At 36.5% G+C, this 18,326-nt stretch overlaps 1 protein-coding gene across 11 annotated transcripts in view; it reads left to right on the forward strand.

The window, feature by feature from the left end:
- The window catches only part of SYT14 (synaptotagmin 14), an 80,055-nt gene extending 70,022 nt beyond the window's left edge, over positions 1 to 10,033 (forward strand). For 7 of the 11 annotated variants that reach the window (XM_086878499.1, XM_086878506.1, XM_086878498.1 and 4 more), the window contains 2 exons: positions 4,442 to 4,631; positions 8,839 to 10,033. In XM_086878499.1, coding sequence (XP_086734625.1) covers positions 4,442 to 4,631; positions 8,839 to 9,152 — 504 coding nt within the window. In that variant the 3' untranslated portion in view covers positions 9,153 to 10,033. Of the gene's footprint in view, positions 1 to 4,441; positions 4,632 to 7,627; positions 7,685 to 8,838 lie in introns of all 11 variants that reach the window. The other 4 variants (XM_086878501.1, XM_086878505.1, XM_086878496.1 and 1 more) reach the window with 1 other exon arrangement.
- Positions 10,034 to 18,326: the final 8,293 nt, after the last annotated feature.

Below are 18,326 nucleotides of genomic sequence, written 5' to 3' on the forward strand. Positions count from 1 at the left end.
AGGAGGACAAATAAATACATTTTACATATATTACAAAGAGATGCAAAGAGATGATCCTCTGTGTTGTAAGAGGGGAGAGAAAAACACTATTGAAAATGCTTCTGAGGGGCTGAATACATCATACATCCTATGTGATTGTGTCCATTGGTATGAGGGGGGGAAAAAGAGTGTTCTTTTTTTGGTTTCCAACTTGTGTATAATGGGATCATATGAAATACAAAGCCTGCTTAATGGGAATGTTTTTATTATATATTTATTAAGAAGTAATGTCTCTTCCCCAGATAATATATGCAAAGAAGTCATCAAGGACAATAGTTTGGAGAATTAGTAATTAAGTTTGTGTAGAATATGACACATACTAGTTTCACAATCTAGTGGAAAGCAGCAATTCTTGAAGGTGTTGATCAAATAAAATCAGACTATCTTTATTACAAAGTACTATCCTGTGGTGAATATGAGAAAAGTCTAGGTCCTTTGCACACAGCTTTGTCTTAGACAATACAAAAGCTGAACATTTTTTATTTACTGCAATGAGACAGATATACGAACCAAATATTTGGAATAGACTTCACCATATTTTTTGCAGTGCTTACTGTTAATAATGTATTTATGGCTAAATTGACAAAAAAGGTTCGGGATTAAGTATTAATATCCTGGAGACAACCTTAATGGACAGTCTCTTGCAATGTGAGCAGATCAGCAGTATTTTGACAGTTCATCTAAAAAATCCACATACAAGGTTTTGTGTTCCCACTAGGCTCTTCTGTTGCTTCACTGACCTTGAAAAGCCTTTGCTCTTAGGGAGCCTTAGTCCTTTTCCTTGCTTGTTATATTACACGCAGTGTTTATAGAGGATGAGAGGGAAGGGTTATGAAAATAAACTTACACAGACATTATTTCAAACAAATAGCAATTTTTGGTCTGAATCTTAAGTTTCCCACAGGGAAACAACAGTATCAAAGTGGGCTACAGATAGTTTTACAGACAGATTGAATGCAGACCTGCATGGAGAGGAAAAGCATCTGGTTGCACCGTAATGTTGTCATTGGAGCTCCATCTATATTCATGTTGTACCAATGGGCAATTTCAGTCTTAATATTTTATGATTCAGCACTTGATTTTGGAGGTTATATTTTGAGCAGGTAAAAGCATAACTTCTTGTCTGGCTTTTTTCTTGATGAGTTTGTTAGTGCTCTTCTAGAATTCTGACTTGCTTAACCAGAAAAAAACCCTCTAAACAGAAACTTTAATAAAGCTTTAATTATTTCCAGTTCTAGAGCAGCATATGACTTAGCACAAAGTCGGGTTCTTACACACAGATGTTGTTATCATGAAATATCTTCCTTAAAACAATGAATGGGTCTCCAAAATGCAAAAAATAAACTCCTGGATTTTTTTTTATTCTTTTTTGCTGGAAAAAATTCTTTTGAGAAGACATCTAATAATACTCAGTATCTCTGCTTTTAACTTTGTCCTGCAATGGAAAGTCTTTCTTTAGTTGTTGAGCCCAGCTGATCTCAGCTGTCTCTTATGGTCCCTGATTCTGGTTTTTCCTCATAAAACTTTTGTTTTCTTTTAAAAGAAAACTGACAAAATGCAGCCTTGCTCTCCCCTTTTTCTCAGGACTTTTACATACTCGTCCCTAAATCCTCTGTCTTCTAATCTGCTTCATTTTCCTTCTTAGCATTTTACTTTCTCTTGTATTAGGATTTTCCAGTTCATAACTAAAAAGCAGAGTATTTCTTTTAATCCATTTGGGTCAACATGAAACAAAATGATTTGAAGTTCTTTTAGAGTGAAAAAAACCAAAGTACCATTTAGATTTTTTGCTTCAGTGAATTTGATTGCTTTATTTTAATAGCTTGTCTATGTCCCCACAGTTTTTTAGGAAGGAGATCCATAAGTTTATTATAAAATAAGGATTAAACAACATTAATTTTTCTCAAACCTGCAAAAATATTTTGGTTTTGAAAATGTTATAGCAGAATATTTAAGTTAGATGCACTTTCCAGATTTTTCATCTAGCTTACAGCTACCAGTTCTTTCTGTACAACACTTCTAAGATACAGTCATTTAGTTGCATTTACATCCATTTAGGGTTCTGAAGCATCATCTTGGTCTTCTCAACACACTATTCAGCTGGTGAGATCCTTTTGCCTGGCCTTGGGAAAGTCAGTCTTGTCCTTCTATCCACTCGGGATTCTGCTGTAAAGGAATGGTATTTCTAGCCCATGCTTATGTAACTTTATGGAACCACACATTGAATTTTTTGGTTGTTTTTCTCCTTTTCTATTATACCACACAGAAACTACTTATCTTCTCTTTCTGTGTACTTCAGGAGTCATTTACACTTGATAGTCACTCATTTACTATTGACTATTTCTAACAGGCTAAACCTTACTCTGATACCCATTGTAGTGAGTTTGACTGTCATAAACTGGTTTCTAAGTCCCTTCTGGGACATCTGTAAACTGTACAAATAAATTCCAATTAGGAAAAGCTACTATCATCACCTTCTCTCAGCATGTCACCTTTGAGGATCTGGGGACGTTATTCAGCTGCCTGCTTTGTGTTACTTTATTATTATTATTATTATTTTTTATTTTTTTTGTGAGCCTGCATCATGACCTCAATCAAATTTGAGACCTAAGTTTTGAACAGTATCAGGTGGACTGTGCTAAAATTCCTGGCTCAAGGAAATAATAAGGTGAATAAGCACCATGAGGATAATGTGTTACAGTTTTTAAAGACCAGAAAGCTGAAGTAATAGCTGCAGTTGTGACAGGCTGAGGCTTTCAAGTGTGCAGTGTATACTGTGACTGCTGAATCAAATCATCTTTCTTTGAAACTTTCCATTTTTCTCCTTCTGTTTAAGTTGGGAATCAAAAGTTTCCTGTTCTATGAATGACAAGAATCAGAGAATGAATGTATACTTGTAATTAATTTTCAGCAATTAACAATTTGCAAGCAGTTTGAAATTTATTCCTGGCATTGAATAAAGAGCTTTTGGAGAAATAACTGAAGATTTGAAATTCTGAATTTGCAGCTTGGGAGTGGGAAGTCAGAGAAATTTGTTGAGGTCCTTCTTCAGTATTAAGAATACATTTGCTAACAACAGCGAATGTTTATTAATGACTAACTGGATTGCTACTTGAAATTTCTGCTAGACTTTTGAGAAATGTTCTGTTGAAAAGAACTAGTTAAAATGTTAATAAGAGGGATATTACTGTAGGTATCATATCTTCTATAATTTGAGACTCTATAATGCATGAGGGCTTTATATGTCAGCTGACATTATTTGCTTATAAGGTTAACATTTATCTTGATGAAGATTTGTGCTATTTAGGTTTTAGGTCTGATCTTATGCCCATGTCAGCTGTTGCTGGAAATGATAGAGACATTTAGAATCTGGAAGAATCAGCTTCACAGTATCATCATGACTCCTTGAAAGAGTGATGCCAGGTTCCCAAATGAGTCAAGCCATATTTGAAAAATCTGTGGACCCAATTTACATTTTTTGTGAGAGAATCATAAAGGGATGTGCTGATAATTCAAAAGTCTCTCCTCAGCTACCAAGTACATTGCCATTCCACTGGCTACTTGCCATCCAGTTTTTTGTTTTCTGTTGTACCACTATTATGTGCCAGTGCAAATGAAAATAGGAACAACCATGGTGTGATTAGCATGGCAGCATAAATAAAGTATATTTTTTCCCTTTTTTATGGCAAATAATGGGGAGTTAAAGTGATAAAAATTAGTATTAGAAACTCCCATTAAAGATGTGATGTAGTGAGAATGCATGAGAGATCTAAATTTTTTGGAAGCTTTTAGGATGGAAATTAAAGCATTGCTTCCTTTCCCACCCAAGACAAAGGGACTACTGCAGTTCTGTATCCCTGGATCAGTTAAATTCCTTGTAAGCTAATTTATACTAGATAGAGTGCATTTTTCTAAATGCATGTGTTCTGTTGCTACTCATAAATTCTCAGTCCAGAGAATAATCTTTACAAAGAATGAATAAGAATTTTCTGCATTTTATTATCTTCAAAGTTCCGCTGATATTTTCAAATTTTTGGAAAGAAAATGATCCAAGGTTTAACATTTTCCAGGATGCTGACAAATTATGTTACAGGTCTTGCCATAGAAATTGAAATAAATAGGGACCATAAAGGCTGTTCTTCATCTTTTGCTGTTATTTCTCCTTAATCACGAAGCAGTGGAAGCACCTAAGAATTGTTTTCATTTCAGACCACTTCATTGTTACCTCTAACATTTTCAAATTAAGTATATATTAACAATGTACATTTCTTATTGGGTGATTGAATGGAACTTGTTATTGACACTAAGTTGCTTTCAGAATTTTCTATGCTTTATTCTAAAAATTGACTCCCCAGTAACATTGATCCATAAGACACACAGAACTTTTTAATCTGTTTTATAGGGTTGTGACTCTCAGATGAGCATGTCAGAAGTGTCCTGCAGTGAAAGTACCTCCTCTTGTCAGTCTCTGGTACATGGCTCAGCTCCAGAAATCCTCATTGGCCTCCTTTATAATGCTACAACTGGAAGATTATCAGCAGAAGTGATAAAAGGCAGCCACTTCAAAAACTTGGCAGCGAACAGACCACCCAGTGAGTGAAAATCTTTTTTCATCCTAATGCTTCTGTACTGGTGGGGCTCTTGGTAGCAAAGACTTCAATCCTATCACTTAGTCTTACCCAATCAAAATGAAATGGAGCAATCATCAACTAATCTGTTTCATGTTTTATATTTCTAGTCAGTTGGGAAATAGCAAAAATCTAAAATTCAAAATATTAATTGTAAGTTGACAAGACTGTTTTAATTTTTCATGATGACTGACTAATAAATTACCTTTATCATAATGATTAATTGCTAAATTACTAATGCCTCACATCACAGGCCAAGAATAAAAAAGTCAGTGTTTAAAGAGAAAGTACATGCCAGTTAATATTAATATAAACATTCTGAACAGTTATTGCTGTTCCTAGAGGGGTTGATACTGCAGTCTTTAATTGCTTATGTGCCTGTATATATGTGGTAATATATGTAATTTGGGAATGTCAGTAAAGACAAGGAGCAAGCACTTGAGACCTTTGGCATATTTACTGTACAGGAGGAATGTTCACCATCAGAAAGGACTTGAATTGTGTCTTCAAGCATTTGTTCAAAAATACATGCCTGAAATATCTGTGAACTTTATATACTTCTTAAGTGGAGCCAGATGGAATGTCACAGGGAGAGAATGTTACTACTGTCTCTAGCTCTTTGACATAGCTTGAGAAAGTTCAGTAACAAACTTCTTAAAAAGATATTTTTTATTGTTTTTTAAGATGGTGTGTCTGATTCACATAAGTGTTAATAAGAAATACCTACCTGTTCCTTTTGATTTTGTCTTGAGGCTCAGGTTTTATCTACTCTTTCTGTTTTTTAAGCCCCAGATTGATATGGCACTAGCAGATATCTGCTACTGGATTATATATTAGGCTGCCTACATTTTGTAAGTGGTTTGCACATCTCACTTTGTCTTCAGGGTTTAGGGAGTATGCCAGACTTGATACTGATGCTCTCTCCTCTTTCTCATTTTCTTGACCCATGTTTATTGTAATCATAATTGGCTCACCTTACTCTGCTTTGCTTTCTCTATACTTTTCACACTGAGAGAGCCAGACTTTGTTAAGCTGGTCAGAGAAAAAAGGTGATAGATGAATCTCTAATACTTTTATATAATTGGGTAGCTGCCCCAGAGTCCCCTCTTAGGAGACAAAGTATAGAAAGAGATGGGAAAAGCCAAAGAGGTCCAAGGACATTGGCATGTGGGAAGAAATGAAAGAGAGAGAAGAGACCATGTGATCCCTTAAAGCAAAACCAGATGCTTATCTTTCTGGAATCTCAGAGATGGGCAGCTTTTATTTAATATTTAGAATATGAAAGTTAGGAGGGGTTCAGTACTTGTTTTGAAAACAGAGATGTTAATTCCCTAGAGTGTTAATTCCCAAAATGTGCTCAGTGGGCCCATGCAGTGTAGCTAACAGTTGTGAGTGTCACTGGGGTCAAAAATCTGTTTCAGATTGCAATAAAGGAGCATAGAACATGGCACATAGCCCTGTTCTGTCTAACCTTTTTAGAGGGAAGAGCTTCCATGCTACCTTTTGTCCCCCTGAAGGATAGGGGGAAGATTTGATATTCGTAATAACAATAGTCCGATTCTTGTTTAGGCAAATGTGGCTTCAGAGTTCTGTTGTTTCTAGAAAGCTGGAAACTAATGAACTTTCTGGGTCTGGTAAAACCATGCACAGAATATTGTGGAATCCAGATTTCCCCTTTGGGCTATATTGTGCCATCCCTCTCCCCTCCCCCCAGCAGTGGTGGCACCTTTTAAACTCCTGGACCCAAGTCCATGCCACTGCCATCTACTAACTCCCTGTTGAACGCATCGTGGACATCTGCCAGCCTCAATCTGTGCCATCATTCCCACAAAATGAAGACTAAGGCCTGAATGGATGATGATGATGATGAAGAAATATCCTGATCACATTTCTTGTTTGGACTATCAGTGGTCCAAAATCCTGAGAAGTGTACAGTTCAGTTTTCATTCATGTATTGAGGAACTGTGATAGAAATGGAAGCAATTACTGTACCCCACATTTCTGTAGTCTAGGGCTTGTGAACTTATGAATTTTTGTGAATATTAATTTCTACTTGCTAGTGCATGCTCCTCTGCTGCATATTTATATCTTGCATAGTAACTCATTTAGCAGTTGAATACAGGCAAAGAGACAGTAACAGTGGATGTGTCTCCTTTGTTTCTTTGTGTGACAGTTAATATTTTGTCTGAGAAAAAATGCTTCTCAGTTTTTCTTAAAGTTTAATTGAAACAGGGTATGAGCTTTTGCATATTAAATGCATGTGTGAGTATGCATGCACACATACATTAAATCCATAAATATGTGGATTTTAATAAGCAAAATCTTTACATCCTAAATAGAGACCCATTGCTGAATTCAGATATAAGCATCCCTCAGCTCTTTTTAGAGATTACATCAGAGTCATTCTTGTGGCCAAGTTCATTACTACTCAAAAACTGAAGTATTACAATCAAATATCAATAACTAGAAAAGCTAAGGGCAAAACCAGCTTGGTCTTCAGTTCAATGATTTTTCATTTTACTGCTTTTAATATATGAAGTTTAATTACTTTACTGTGTAGTTTTCCTAAATATGCTGGAATTTGCATGAAAAAGCATAAGGTTTTATAAGGATATAGTGGTTTTTACCAAATCTGCTATAACTTAATCATTTGCATGATTCTTGCTATGGTAGGTGTGACTTAGAACCCAATGACTATTAGTTCTAAGATAACCCATTATGTAAGCAATGTAATTTTTGTTGAAGATTACACAAAAACTGCACGAAATTTTCATTTCATGAAATTTTACCTAACAATCCTTGTGTTCAGTCCTTTTTCTGATCTGTGCTGCTAAAGGTTTCATGTTCTTCCACTCCAGTGAATAGTGTTTCCTTTTAAACTTTAACCTTTGATCCTCTCTCACCCAACTACTGACATCTGGTCATTATTTCTTTTACTGCTTTCCACCCCCTGTTGTCAGATGGACTGTTCTGTTGTCTAAAACACTTGATAGGTGGACAGGTTTATATAATCCGAGGTGAGTTCCTGTAGAAACTAATTGAATGTTGTCTTTTTCATGCAAAAGAAACCTGCCAGCAGTAAAATATCCACATATGGCTGCCTACCATACCAGTTTATAAAAGTATATGTTTATTTTTTGTGGCACTTTCTAATGCAAAATTTGCATTTATCTCTGATTATGGATGTTGGGATTTCAGTGTACCTGCAAAGTGAAATACTCAATGTGTTTTTTTTAACATAAGCTCCAACCTTTAATTGATATTATCCATTCATATGAAAAGACCGGACTAAAAATTGAATATGAGATTGTTTTATACAATTTTATATTTCCTATAATTAGTTAACTTCATGAAATCTGCATCCCTCTGTAGGAGCATTGTTTAGTGCTATTGGTCCGATGAAAATAGACATTTAAAATTAAGGGTTTATACCCAAATGTTAACGTGTAATGTGTGCTAACTACATTACTTGCATCAATTTCTTAAGTGTATGCTTAAAAGCACCATACAAGCTACTTTTTCAACAATCATCTTGAATTATGCAAAAAAATTTGCTTTTCTTTAAACATGCAGTAAATGTATTCCTTCATGAATCTAGGAAATAATAGGGTTTTTTGTATTGTGTAAACTTCCATCTTGAATGCACTTTGCTACATTTTGGTTTTCAAAATAAAGAAAACTGAAAAGCCCAAAATGAGAACCACATCCATGCAGAGATTATTCTTTAGCATTTTATCCTGGCTGTTTTGATATCATCGCTGCATATTGACATAATTTTTTTTTTCCCCCCTCATCATTAATTGCCTTTATTCCACTTCATTTATCCATTTTCTTTGAAATTTCAGTGGTATGCTTTACAGTGTTGTGGCTAGTTGGAGCTTGCTAAGTGTTAATGCAATTTAAGTTTTTTTAGGCTAAGCAAGGGGGTCAATGGGAAGAGGATTATGAGGTATACGCCTTTAACTTAACCCATGAACATAGTACTGGAGCTAGTTCCTTTGTTAGTGTGTTTGTAATATTTTGTTTCCTTGTCATCTCTCCATGTGTCTAAGCTAAGCTGTATTCAGCCGTCCTGAATATCACACCATATCCTTGCTCTTTGTAAATACCTCATTCTCCAAATCTGTCTTTCCAAGATATCTGACATTCCACAATGTGACTTCTTTTGTAGATACATATGTTAAGTTAACACTGCTGAACTCGATGGGGCAGGAGATGTCCAAATGCAAGACTTCAATCCGCCGAGGGCAGCCGAACCCCGTGTACAAGGAAACCTTCGTTTTCCAGGTGGCACTGTTCCAGCTCTCGGACGTGACACTCATACTGTCCGTGTATAATAAACGCAGCATGAAGCGGAAAGAGATGATAGGCTGGATTTCCTTAGGTCTCAACAGCTCAGGAGAAGATGAACTCAATCACTGGACTGAAATGAAGGAATCTAAAGGACAGCAAGTCTGTAGATGGCATACTTTACTGGAATCGTAATGGATGGTAGAAAGTGCAGCTGCGGTTCTAAGGGAATTCGTTCTCCTGAGAAGATGATCAGCCCTGGTCACAATCAACAGATTTGTTGTGAGAGTAAAAAATGGAAATTGCTGTCAACATTCCATCATAAAGGATGAACAACCTGAAAAATGGTGGGATTTAATATAGAATCTTCACTTGGTGTCATGAACTTCCTTGGTGTCAGTGAAGCCTTGCTCTACACAGATAGGATAGCGGTCCCTTCCCTGTCCACCTGATGCTGTGTTTGTTTGGGTTTGTTTTGTGGTTTTCAATTCAGAAACATTTTGTGTGAGGTTCTCCAATTTGATGTAAGCTCCTCCTTGTGTACCTTTTGTATTGCTTTAATACTGTAGCTTCTGACCTGCCTGCATTCAGATTAAAGGTCAATAGATTGCACTTTGAGAAAGTTAATGGTCTGTAAAGAAAAAGCAAAAAAAAAAGAAAAAACACTGGTGAAAGAACACTTAATAATATAGCAAATAGAAATATACTGTTGTTTTGCACTGAGTTTCTTTCTGGGAGCTTAGTAAAGTAAGTTTTCATTTTTTGATATGCAGTTGGTTTGAAAAATACTAGCATTTGGGCATCAGGTGAACTTTGACATCAAACTAATGTTTCTTCAATCTGTGACAGGAACGAGCTCTATATAAGGCAAAAATTGGGTTTTTCCCTCTTGCCTGTACTTCTGCCTAATCCAAAGAGACCAGATCATTATTTTGGTCCCTTCCAAAACTCCTTAGACAGGTTGTACTGTAAAACTGTGTAACTTTCTGTTGAAAGCACTTCCTGTATTCATGTATTCCAATGTAGGAAGCTCATAGAGCACGACTTTACTAAAATATATTTTCATTAAGCAAATTGATACAGGTTTCTTTAAAATGTCAGCAGTGGGAAATTAGTTTGAAAGATTGTGAAGGAAGTGGCAACAGTTTTGCACTCTGAATGAATGCAAAATACTATGGCTTTGCTTGAAACAGGTATCCATTCAGGTCTCTTGTGAGCTGTTTTAGGAATTACCATATGCTATTTGTTGGAAGTAGAGAGAGGACCAGGAGTTTCTACCTTTCTTCTTGAAGAAGAGCACATCAGTAAGTTATTTTTCTAGTGATTTGCCAGCAATTGAATGAATGTTCACACACAAAATAGAAGTCTGCTTTGCTTATGTTCAGGTTGGGAAACACAGCTTTCTAATGATGCAGTGGAGAAGCTGCAGTATCACCAGATAAACACTCATGGCATCCACCAAAACTGGGGAAATATCAGTGCTTCTGAGATTCCTATTTGTCCTAAAGCCTTTAGCTGGACTCATGCTAATTTAATTACTGCTGAATCTAATTCATATTACTGAAAGTGTGCATTTCTGAGTAAAAATATTTTTAAAAAGCTTCCCAATTCTAACATTCATTTTTTGCCTGTAATTACAAGCTTTGTTTATTTTTAATTGTTGTTGTAAAGAAAGCAAGCAATTTCTTTTTTCTTATAAATGGTGGTGATGCCTTCCTAGTATGAGACCTCACTAACTGTTGTAGCACTTGGTGGGTAGAAGAGTAAAGTGCTGGATTTTGTTCAGACTATTTGTGTTAGTCTGAAGTGTTCTCATTAGGACAGATGTGTTCCTCTTGAATTCCTTTATAACACCTTTGAAGAATTCTGGCTTTGGGGTATACAGACAGTCAAGTACAGTGAGACTGGTGATGGTGCATATGCTGTAATAGAGATATTTCACATGGTACTTAAATTCTTACACTATTTAACAATTTCGTTAAGTCCTTTTTATAGGAATTTATAATTCCATGTCTTGATTTATTTGGTGTATTTTGAGGGACTTATTTTCAGAGCCATGCTTTCAGTTTTTGTTGATTTAAAGATTTAAACGTTATTACAGGCCTCTGGTTTGTTTTTTTCCTCCTGATATTGTGCTGCTACTTTATTTACAAAAACTTCATTTACTAAATACAAATAATGCAAAAACTTTCTTCAAACAGGAATGGTCTTCATCACACTAATACAATGCAGGTTGTCTCAGTCATTTTTGTTAGTCCAGTTTGAGAAATGTAATGTTGAGTGTAGAATTTAATACAAAATCAGCATAAATTTTATATGCATAAGGGAAATGCTCAGATTCTCACAATCTTTTCAGCTTTCCGTATAATAGAAGCAATGACTTTGAAGCTGTTGTAAAGCAGTTTTTCATTGGGTGTGGAAGTGGTTTTAGCTATTCTGTTTGTGGATATTTAGATGCTCTTTCCTAAAACTGAAAATTGTCTTTTGATGGTTGTCTCTTTGTACAGGTTTTGCTATTTAAAATAATGTACAATATTGAACAGCAAGAACTGGGTCAGGTAATTCCAGTGGAAAATATGCTTAACATCATCACTGAACAAATGAAGAAGTCAGTTTGGAAGGTGCAGCAAATAACCTCTTACAGAACCAAACTAAACTAAACTGTGTCATGATTTGGGTTTCTGTTTGTAGGTTGCACTGCTTCAGCTTTGCATTTCAGCATTTAGATTTCTATGGCACTGAAATCTTAATTTAGACACAACAAAGATCTATGGTACTCTGTGTTGGGCTCATTTGGGAAGAGGAATCTCTCTCTAAGACTTTTCCTAAAGTATCCAGGACCAGTCTGTGCTTCTGTGCAGAAGAAGGGTTGATTTATTTGTATTTATACTGTACAAAGGCTAGGAACTGAATGTATGAAGAATGGAAATGAATGTTTAATTTTGACGCAGTAGAATATAGATTTGCCATGCAAAACCAGTCACACCAATAATTGGATTCACCTTGGGATTTTTGTGAGTTAATTTGTGAGTACCAATAGCTGTCATGTTGTTTTTTTCTTCCTAGAACCTATTCTTATTATTTGATTTGTTTGTAATTTTGTTTTTCGTTGCTTATGCAAACCTACACTTTTGTATTTGAAATCTGCCTTCAGCTATTGTGGGTTTTTTAAACCCTACCTAAGGGCTTGCATACACAGTATGGTTTTGTGCATTCAGTTAGGTCTTAAGCACAGAACAGAATTGTGAAGAACAAAGTATCAGCAACAAATTAGAGGCACTTGTGTTTTCCCCAGAGTTGGCTGTGTTTTTTCATAGCTTTTTGTTGTTTGCCTTTGTTCAAAAGTACAGTAAGTACTTGAAAAAATGTATCAAATTAATTACTTTTCTGTGTGCCAGCAAACCATGTAGAAATTGCAGATCTTGAAATGAATCTGTTTCCTGTCAGTGTAGCTTTAAATAATTGTAGAACAGTGAGGTTCCTACAGATTCTATTCTTGGAAATATTGTATCCTTTCTGTATATGATCTGTTTGATTTAGTGCTTAGAACATTTCTAATAGGTCATCCTAAAGTATTATAAATGTGAAAAAGCTGGTCAGTTCCTCTCTGTTCAGGGCAAGGTTGTGAAGGGCAGGACAGCCAAGCTTGAAATCTCTGCACCGAAGGAGGAGAGGTTGTGCAGCTCCTACAGGACATCGCTGTCTCCCCCATCCGTGGAGGCAGGAAGGCAGCAGAGCCATCCTGCTGCTCCCATTCAGCCAGGGGCCACAGGGAATGAGGGGAACACTGGAAGGATGCAAAGCTTGGTCCCCGTGCTGCTGCCTCATGCTCAGGATGTGAGACTACCGTGTTGTAGCTACACTGTGAGGTGCGACTGCAAAGGCAAGGTGTAAGCTCTCCCATGGGAGAATTATGACAGAGTTTCTAAATGAAATCAAAGTCCACTGAAGTCCTTAATAATTAGATTTGGAAATTTTGGGAACCCTTGGAATGAACATATGTGCTTTTGTGGGAGATAAATATTGCTATCAGTTTGGAGAATACTTGAGCTGAAAACAAGATTTTGTGGCATTTACTGTAGGAAATATTTTTACCTGTAAATTTTTGCAAGGACTTTTGATGGCAGATGCAGTGTCAGCATCAGTACCTTCCCATTTTCACACTTTTGGAGCAATTCTTTTATTGTTTAAAATCTGTGTTTGTGTTCTTGATTTATTGTCTTTTTTTCCCCCATTGTCTCACTCCTGCAAACTCCCCATTGCCCTGAAAAGCTGCCTGTGGCAGTCACTGCACCTTAGAGGTCAGGGACACTCTGTACCTTAAGGTACTGGTGCAAAATCTCTCTGACCTCTCCAACTCCCAAAGATTTCTGAAATGCAAACCATCAGTTCTAATACAGCGAACCAGAAGAAAACTTCTTTGAGGGAAACATTTTCATGTAGGAATTGAGTACAGATCACTCTTACGCATCCCAGTTCTAATAAAAATTCTGGGGTAAGATCAGGGAATGAGGTTTGAGGGGAGGCCTTTTGGCCTGAGCTGTTCCAGCCTGAAACTAACAACAGAATGCCCTTTCAATTGAACTCAGATTTGTATTGAGCTCTCTACTTATAACATTTTTCTGGAGGGAAAAAAGCTGTCCTGTTTATAGCAGTCTTTAAAATCCTGACTTGTCACTTGTTTGTAAGGCAGACTGACTTCTTTCTGAAACTGAATTCTCAATAACAGTTAAACATCCTTACAGTTTTCCCACTGATGTGCATGCCTGCCTGCCATTCATGTTAGTGAGAGGAGCCCACAGGTGTCAAGAGGAGAGCAGACCTCACCCTGAAGGTGTGAAGAGCAATGGTATTGGTAGGTTAGAGGGGTGGTACAGCCTGGCACCTGCAAAACAGTCAAATATTATTTCAATTGTGAATGGAGGCAAAAAAACAAACATCCAGATACTGTCACAAACTCGTTATTTAATCATTATCTCTTTTTATTGTTTCTTCTTTTCCTCAGCTTTTGAAATATTTTAAAAACTTATTATTAAAAATGTTAAAGCAGTCCCTAAACATCTTGACCATTTTAACTGGAACATGCAGCAATGTTTATTGTTAGAAGGAGCCATCAGGAATGTTCTGGTTTTTTTGGTCTCTAACTCAACTGCTAGATTTTGTAGTACATCACAGCTGGATTTCAGACTACTTTGTTCTGATGTTAGTTCTAGAGGGAAAACTCACAGGAGCATTTCCTTGTCAGTGAATCACCAACACCCATTGAAGAGATGTTATCTGAGAGCAAGAGCATTAAAATAAGAGATGGCTTCTTAGAGTAGCAGCAACAGTGACTCATATTCCTTTCTTGGAACCTTGTGGCCCTCAGAGGGCCCTGCTCAGACAAACTGTGACATGTGAGTTGTGAAGTTCATACATTCAGAGCGGTGCTGGTCTCTGTGGACATTGTGTGGCTTCTAAACCAGGGTATTTTACAGAGGGTAAAGGGTTTTTTATTTGCCTTGGGTGAGTAGGGCAAGTGCCAACTGGCCTACAGTGGCATGGATTAGTTTAGCCTTAAGAACTTATCACTGCCCCTCCTTAAATTCAAGCAGGGTTTCTTCCTTTCTGCAGACTATGCAGAAATCTTATGCACCCTTATCTGCTTATATTATGTCTACCTGAATATGGCACAATTATTAGTGCTGGTGAGCTTAGTTCTTACGTGGCGTGACTGAAGCAATGGATGGGCCTGGTACATGCTGGATCAGGTTTTGCTGTTCAGGCTTATGCTGGATCGATGTAGAAACATGGTCCTTATGCAGGGGAATGTGCCAGGAGTCAGGAAAGTGGGTGGTACTGCTCCTGTAGGAATGAAGATCAGGAGACGGCTCTGCCCAGAAAAAGGGCAAAGCTGTCTTATAGCAAGAAGCTGTATTTCCTTGGAAGCATCTACTGGTTGAGCTGGCATAAAGGCCCCACTCAGGAGAGCAGAAGCAGTAATACCATACCACTGAAGGAATACCTCATGGACATTCAGGGAACTAATTAATGTCATCTGTTTCTCTCTTGTATCTGAGGACAAGAGTCTTGCCCATTGTATCAATATAATTTTTTTTCTGTGTTTTGCAAACCCCATGGACACTGACTGCATGCTGAGGGTCTAAAGTGGATTGCTTTTTAACTTTTGCTTCATTTCCAGAGCGTGAATTTGAATGAATTTGCAGAATTAACCAGAAGCATTATCATAGCTTTGAGATGTAATCTCTAGGCCACAGTACAAGCAAGGAGCAGGGCATTGAACCAGTTTTGATTGTCAATTTTGCAAACGGCTTATTATGACATTTAAAGAAAAATTTCTAAGCAGTTGAATGTAGTAGGGAATATTTATAAAAAAGGAGATAGAGCAATGATCTTTTTTTACTATACAGCTAGTTTGCTGTCCTTTCCAGTAAACCACAAGGTTCATTAGTGCTCAGTACTGTTTCGTTTACGATAAATGTTTTTAATGTGATTTTCATGACAAAGTGTAATTAGTGAAACCTTTTATTCAATTTTTCCCTTTATTTGCTTTTTTTAAGGAGAGATTTCTCCTTATATAGTATATATACTTTCTTACAGAGCTTTCTTACCTATTTTTATATAAGATGATTTAACAATGTAAAATTAAATGCTCTATGAGCAAGCTATATCACTGTTAACGCAATCAAAAGTGCTAATATAATGACTAAGGGCCTGAACCTTCTGCCTTTTACTTAGGTCCTGGTTTAACCAGATGTCTTTCATGCTGTGTAGAACCTTTCCCTGTAAACACTTCCATCTATTCTTGGGGATGTCTCAGAGAAAGGCACTATTAACATGAATAACAGTGGTAAAACTGAGCCTCCTCTCCATTCTTAGTGGGACATCTGTCATGAGTAAAGGCTGCTGGCTCTGTCCCAAAGTATAGTTTTAGATTATAGTTCCCTTGATCTTCAGTGATTTTGAACTTGTTTTTCTGGTGACTATAAGCTAATAACTGATCTTAGTGAATACAAATACTGAATTGTGCTGTTACCAGCAAGATTATTAAAATGTGTTACACATTTTAATTCATTCTTTCATTGGGATATAAGGAGTTGGATTTGTGAAGCATTATATTGCATAGAGATAGCACACATTCACCACATTTCTAAAAGATATGAAATATACAGTATGTAGCATTTTCTTGCATACTTTTATACTGCCTGTACGTCACCGAAGCACTCGGTGCCTTCCTTCTTTTGTATAAAACTTAATATGTAGAGAAACTGAAGTTATGATGTGTAAACAATGTCACTGCAACCGAAGAGATGTCTTAAACTGATTATTCCTAGTCCAGGAGGTTTCAAAGGGCAGTTCAGTTTAACACAATGCATTTCTTTGAATTTGAAGTTTTCCCCCTTACCTTCCTCACCCCCACCCCACCCCCCATCCAAGAAACTTCCTCATATGGCTGTTTATTCTTAATTGATTCCTTGTCTGATGTAAGTCACATGGTGTTAACCAAAGAACCAAACCTGTTTCTAATTATTTGAACAAAAAATGTTTGGACTTGCAATTACTTAAAGACAAAAATGATATGATGGATCTCTGTTAACAAATATAAAATAGGCTTCTGTAAATGTGACTCCCAGCTGAGAATTCCAAATACCTCTTTTCTGACTGGATGTGCATTGTTGTATCAGTAGCAAAGTGTTTGGGTTGTGTTTCTTGGTGCATTTTAATCAAAATCCTATCACAAACAACAATATCAGTCAGCAAGTGCTGTTGGATTAGCTTGGTTTACCGTGTTATACCTATATCTGAAGTGTGCTACTTTGAGAACAGATTTGGCTTTCCTGTGTCTGAAGTCCTGATGTTGTACAATAATTATCTGGTGTATGCTGGTACCACAGGAACAGACTGATGCTGCATCATATGTACGTTTCCTACCAGTGTCCCTTCATTGTACAACTTCTGTAATATAACACAGTTTTAAACTACTGTTTCAACCTGAAATTCCTTAAATTTCAATGCATGTATAGCCTTAAACATCTAAGACACCAAGCACAGTTTTAACAGGAATAGGTTATATTTGCAAGTCCTGTTTGTCTCAGAAGTCATAGAATTATTTTTATATATCAGTAAAAGATTGTAAAAAATTAGTACATTGCAGTTGTGTTATCAACCATGCTCCTAATTATATGCACTAAAAAAAAAAAAAAAAGGCATTTTTGCTAAATGTTTTAGAGGTGAAGTATCAGTGCTCATTTCCTTTCTTGAATTTGTTTTTGTTTTTATACTTTCATTTCTGTACAGAACCTTGATGCCCTTAACTAATACCTGTGACTGAATTCACACAGATTTTCAGTATTCCTCGAGCTGCTTTTCTTTTTTGTTCATGTTTTAAATTGAATAAGCACTAATTAAAATTCTCCTAAAAAAATTTTCCTTTTTTTTTTTTTTTCCATTTTGACAGAAACATAATTAGAGCAAATGACTGTTTGCAGCTGCTTATGCAGCTTATTAGAGCCTGAGAACTTTGTTTGAAACTGTCATTATAATCCAGATGAAGACATACGTTTCATGGCATTTCAGTCCACATCAGGTGAAAGCAGGAGCTCTGGCGATGAATGTGCAGATCTGCACATGGTGTGTCAGACTCTGAATCCCCAGAGGGAGTTATAATTAAGTGTCACATTGTATCTACAGTATCTCCAGTTGTGTGTTGTCAGATACTTGTTGTTTTGGTTTTCTTTCCTATTACCTAGCAAAAAACTACTTTTATCATTTTTGTGCTACTGTATATTAATCTTGAGGGTTTCCAGTGTGCAAGATCAGTTTAATGTTGTCAGTTCTCTTTCTGTAAAAAAACCCCTGGACTTTCAGCATACACATCCCATCCCTATTCTGGGGAGAGCCAGAATGCCACCAGCTGGTTTTAGTTTTATTTACCTGTACAGCACAGGTAACTTCAATCCCATGTTGGTTTGATTGAAACATATTTTCAAACCTTGGATCTGTTACAACATTAAAATAGTCATTTTGCATATCTGAAACTTTGCAGCTGTGGATTTGTATTTTGTTTACTCTATCTCTGTGAAATGTATTTTTGTCAGTTTGAGGACTTTGGATATTTCAAAGTATTTTCTGTATGTGAAATCAGCTCTCTGCATGTGAATTTAATTGCTGGAAACTATTTGGAAAAAAACAGGAAAAATCACTTTTAAACCTGTTGTCACTTTCCTTTGGAATTCATTACCTTGTAAACAAAACCCGACTTCGTTGTTCAGAAGATAGCAATGCTTGGTCAACCACTGGAACTGCTGTCTGCATTAAAGAAAAAAAATAAATGAATTTTGGCAAGGTAATCCTAGCCCTTACACACAT

The sequence above is a fragment of the Cyanistes caeruleus genome, chromosome 2 (assembly GCF_971803275.1).
Source record: "Cyanistes caeruleus chromosome 2, bCyaCae1.hap1.1, whole genome shotgun sequence".
Taxonomy (NCBI): Eukaryota; Metazoa; Chordata; class Aves; order Passeriformes; family Paridae; genus Cyanistes; species Cyanistes caeruleus.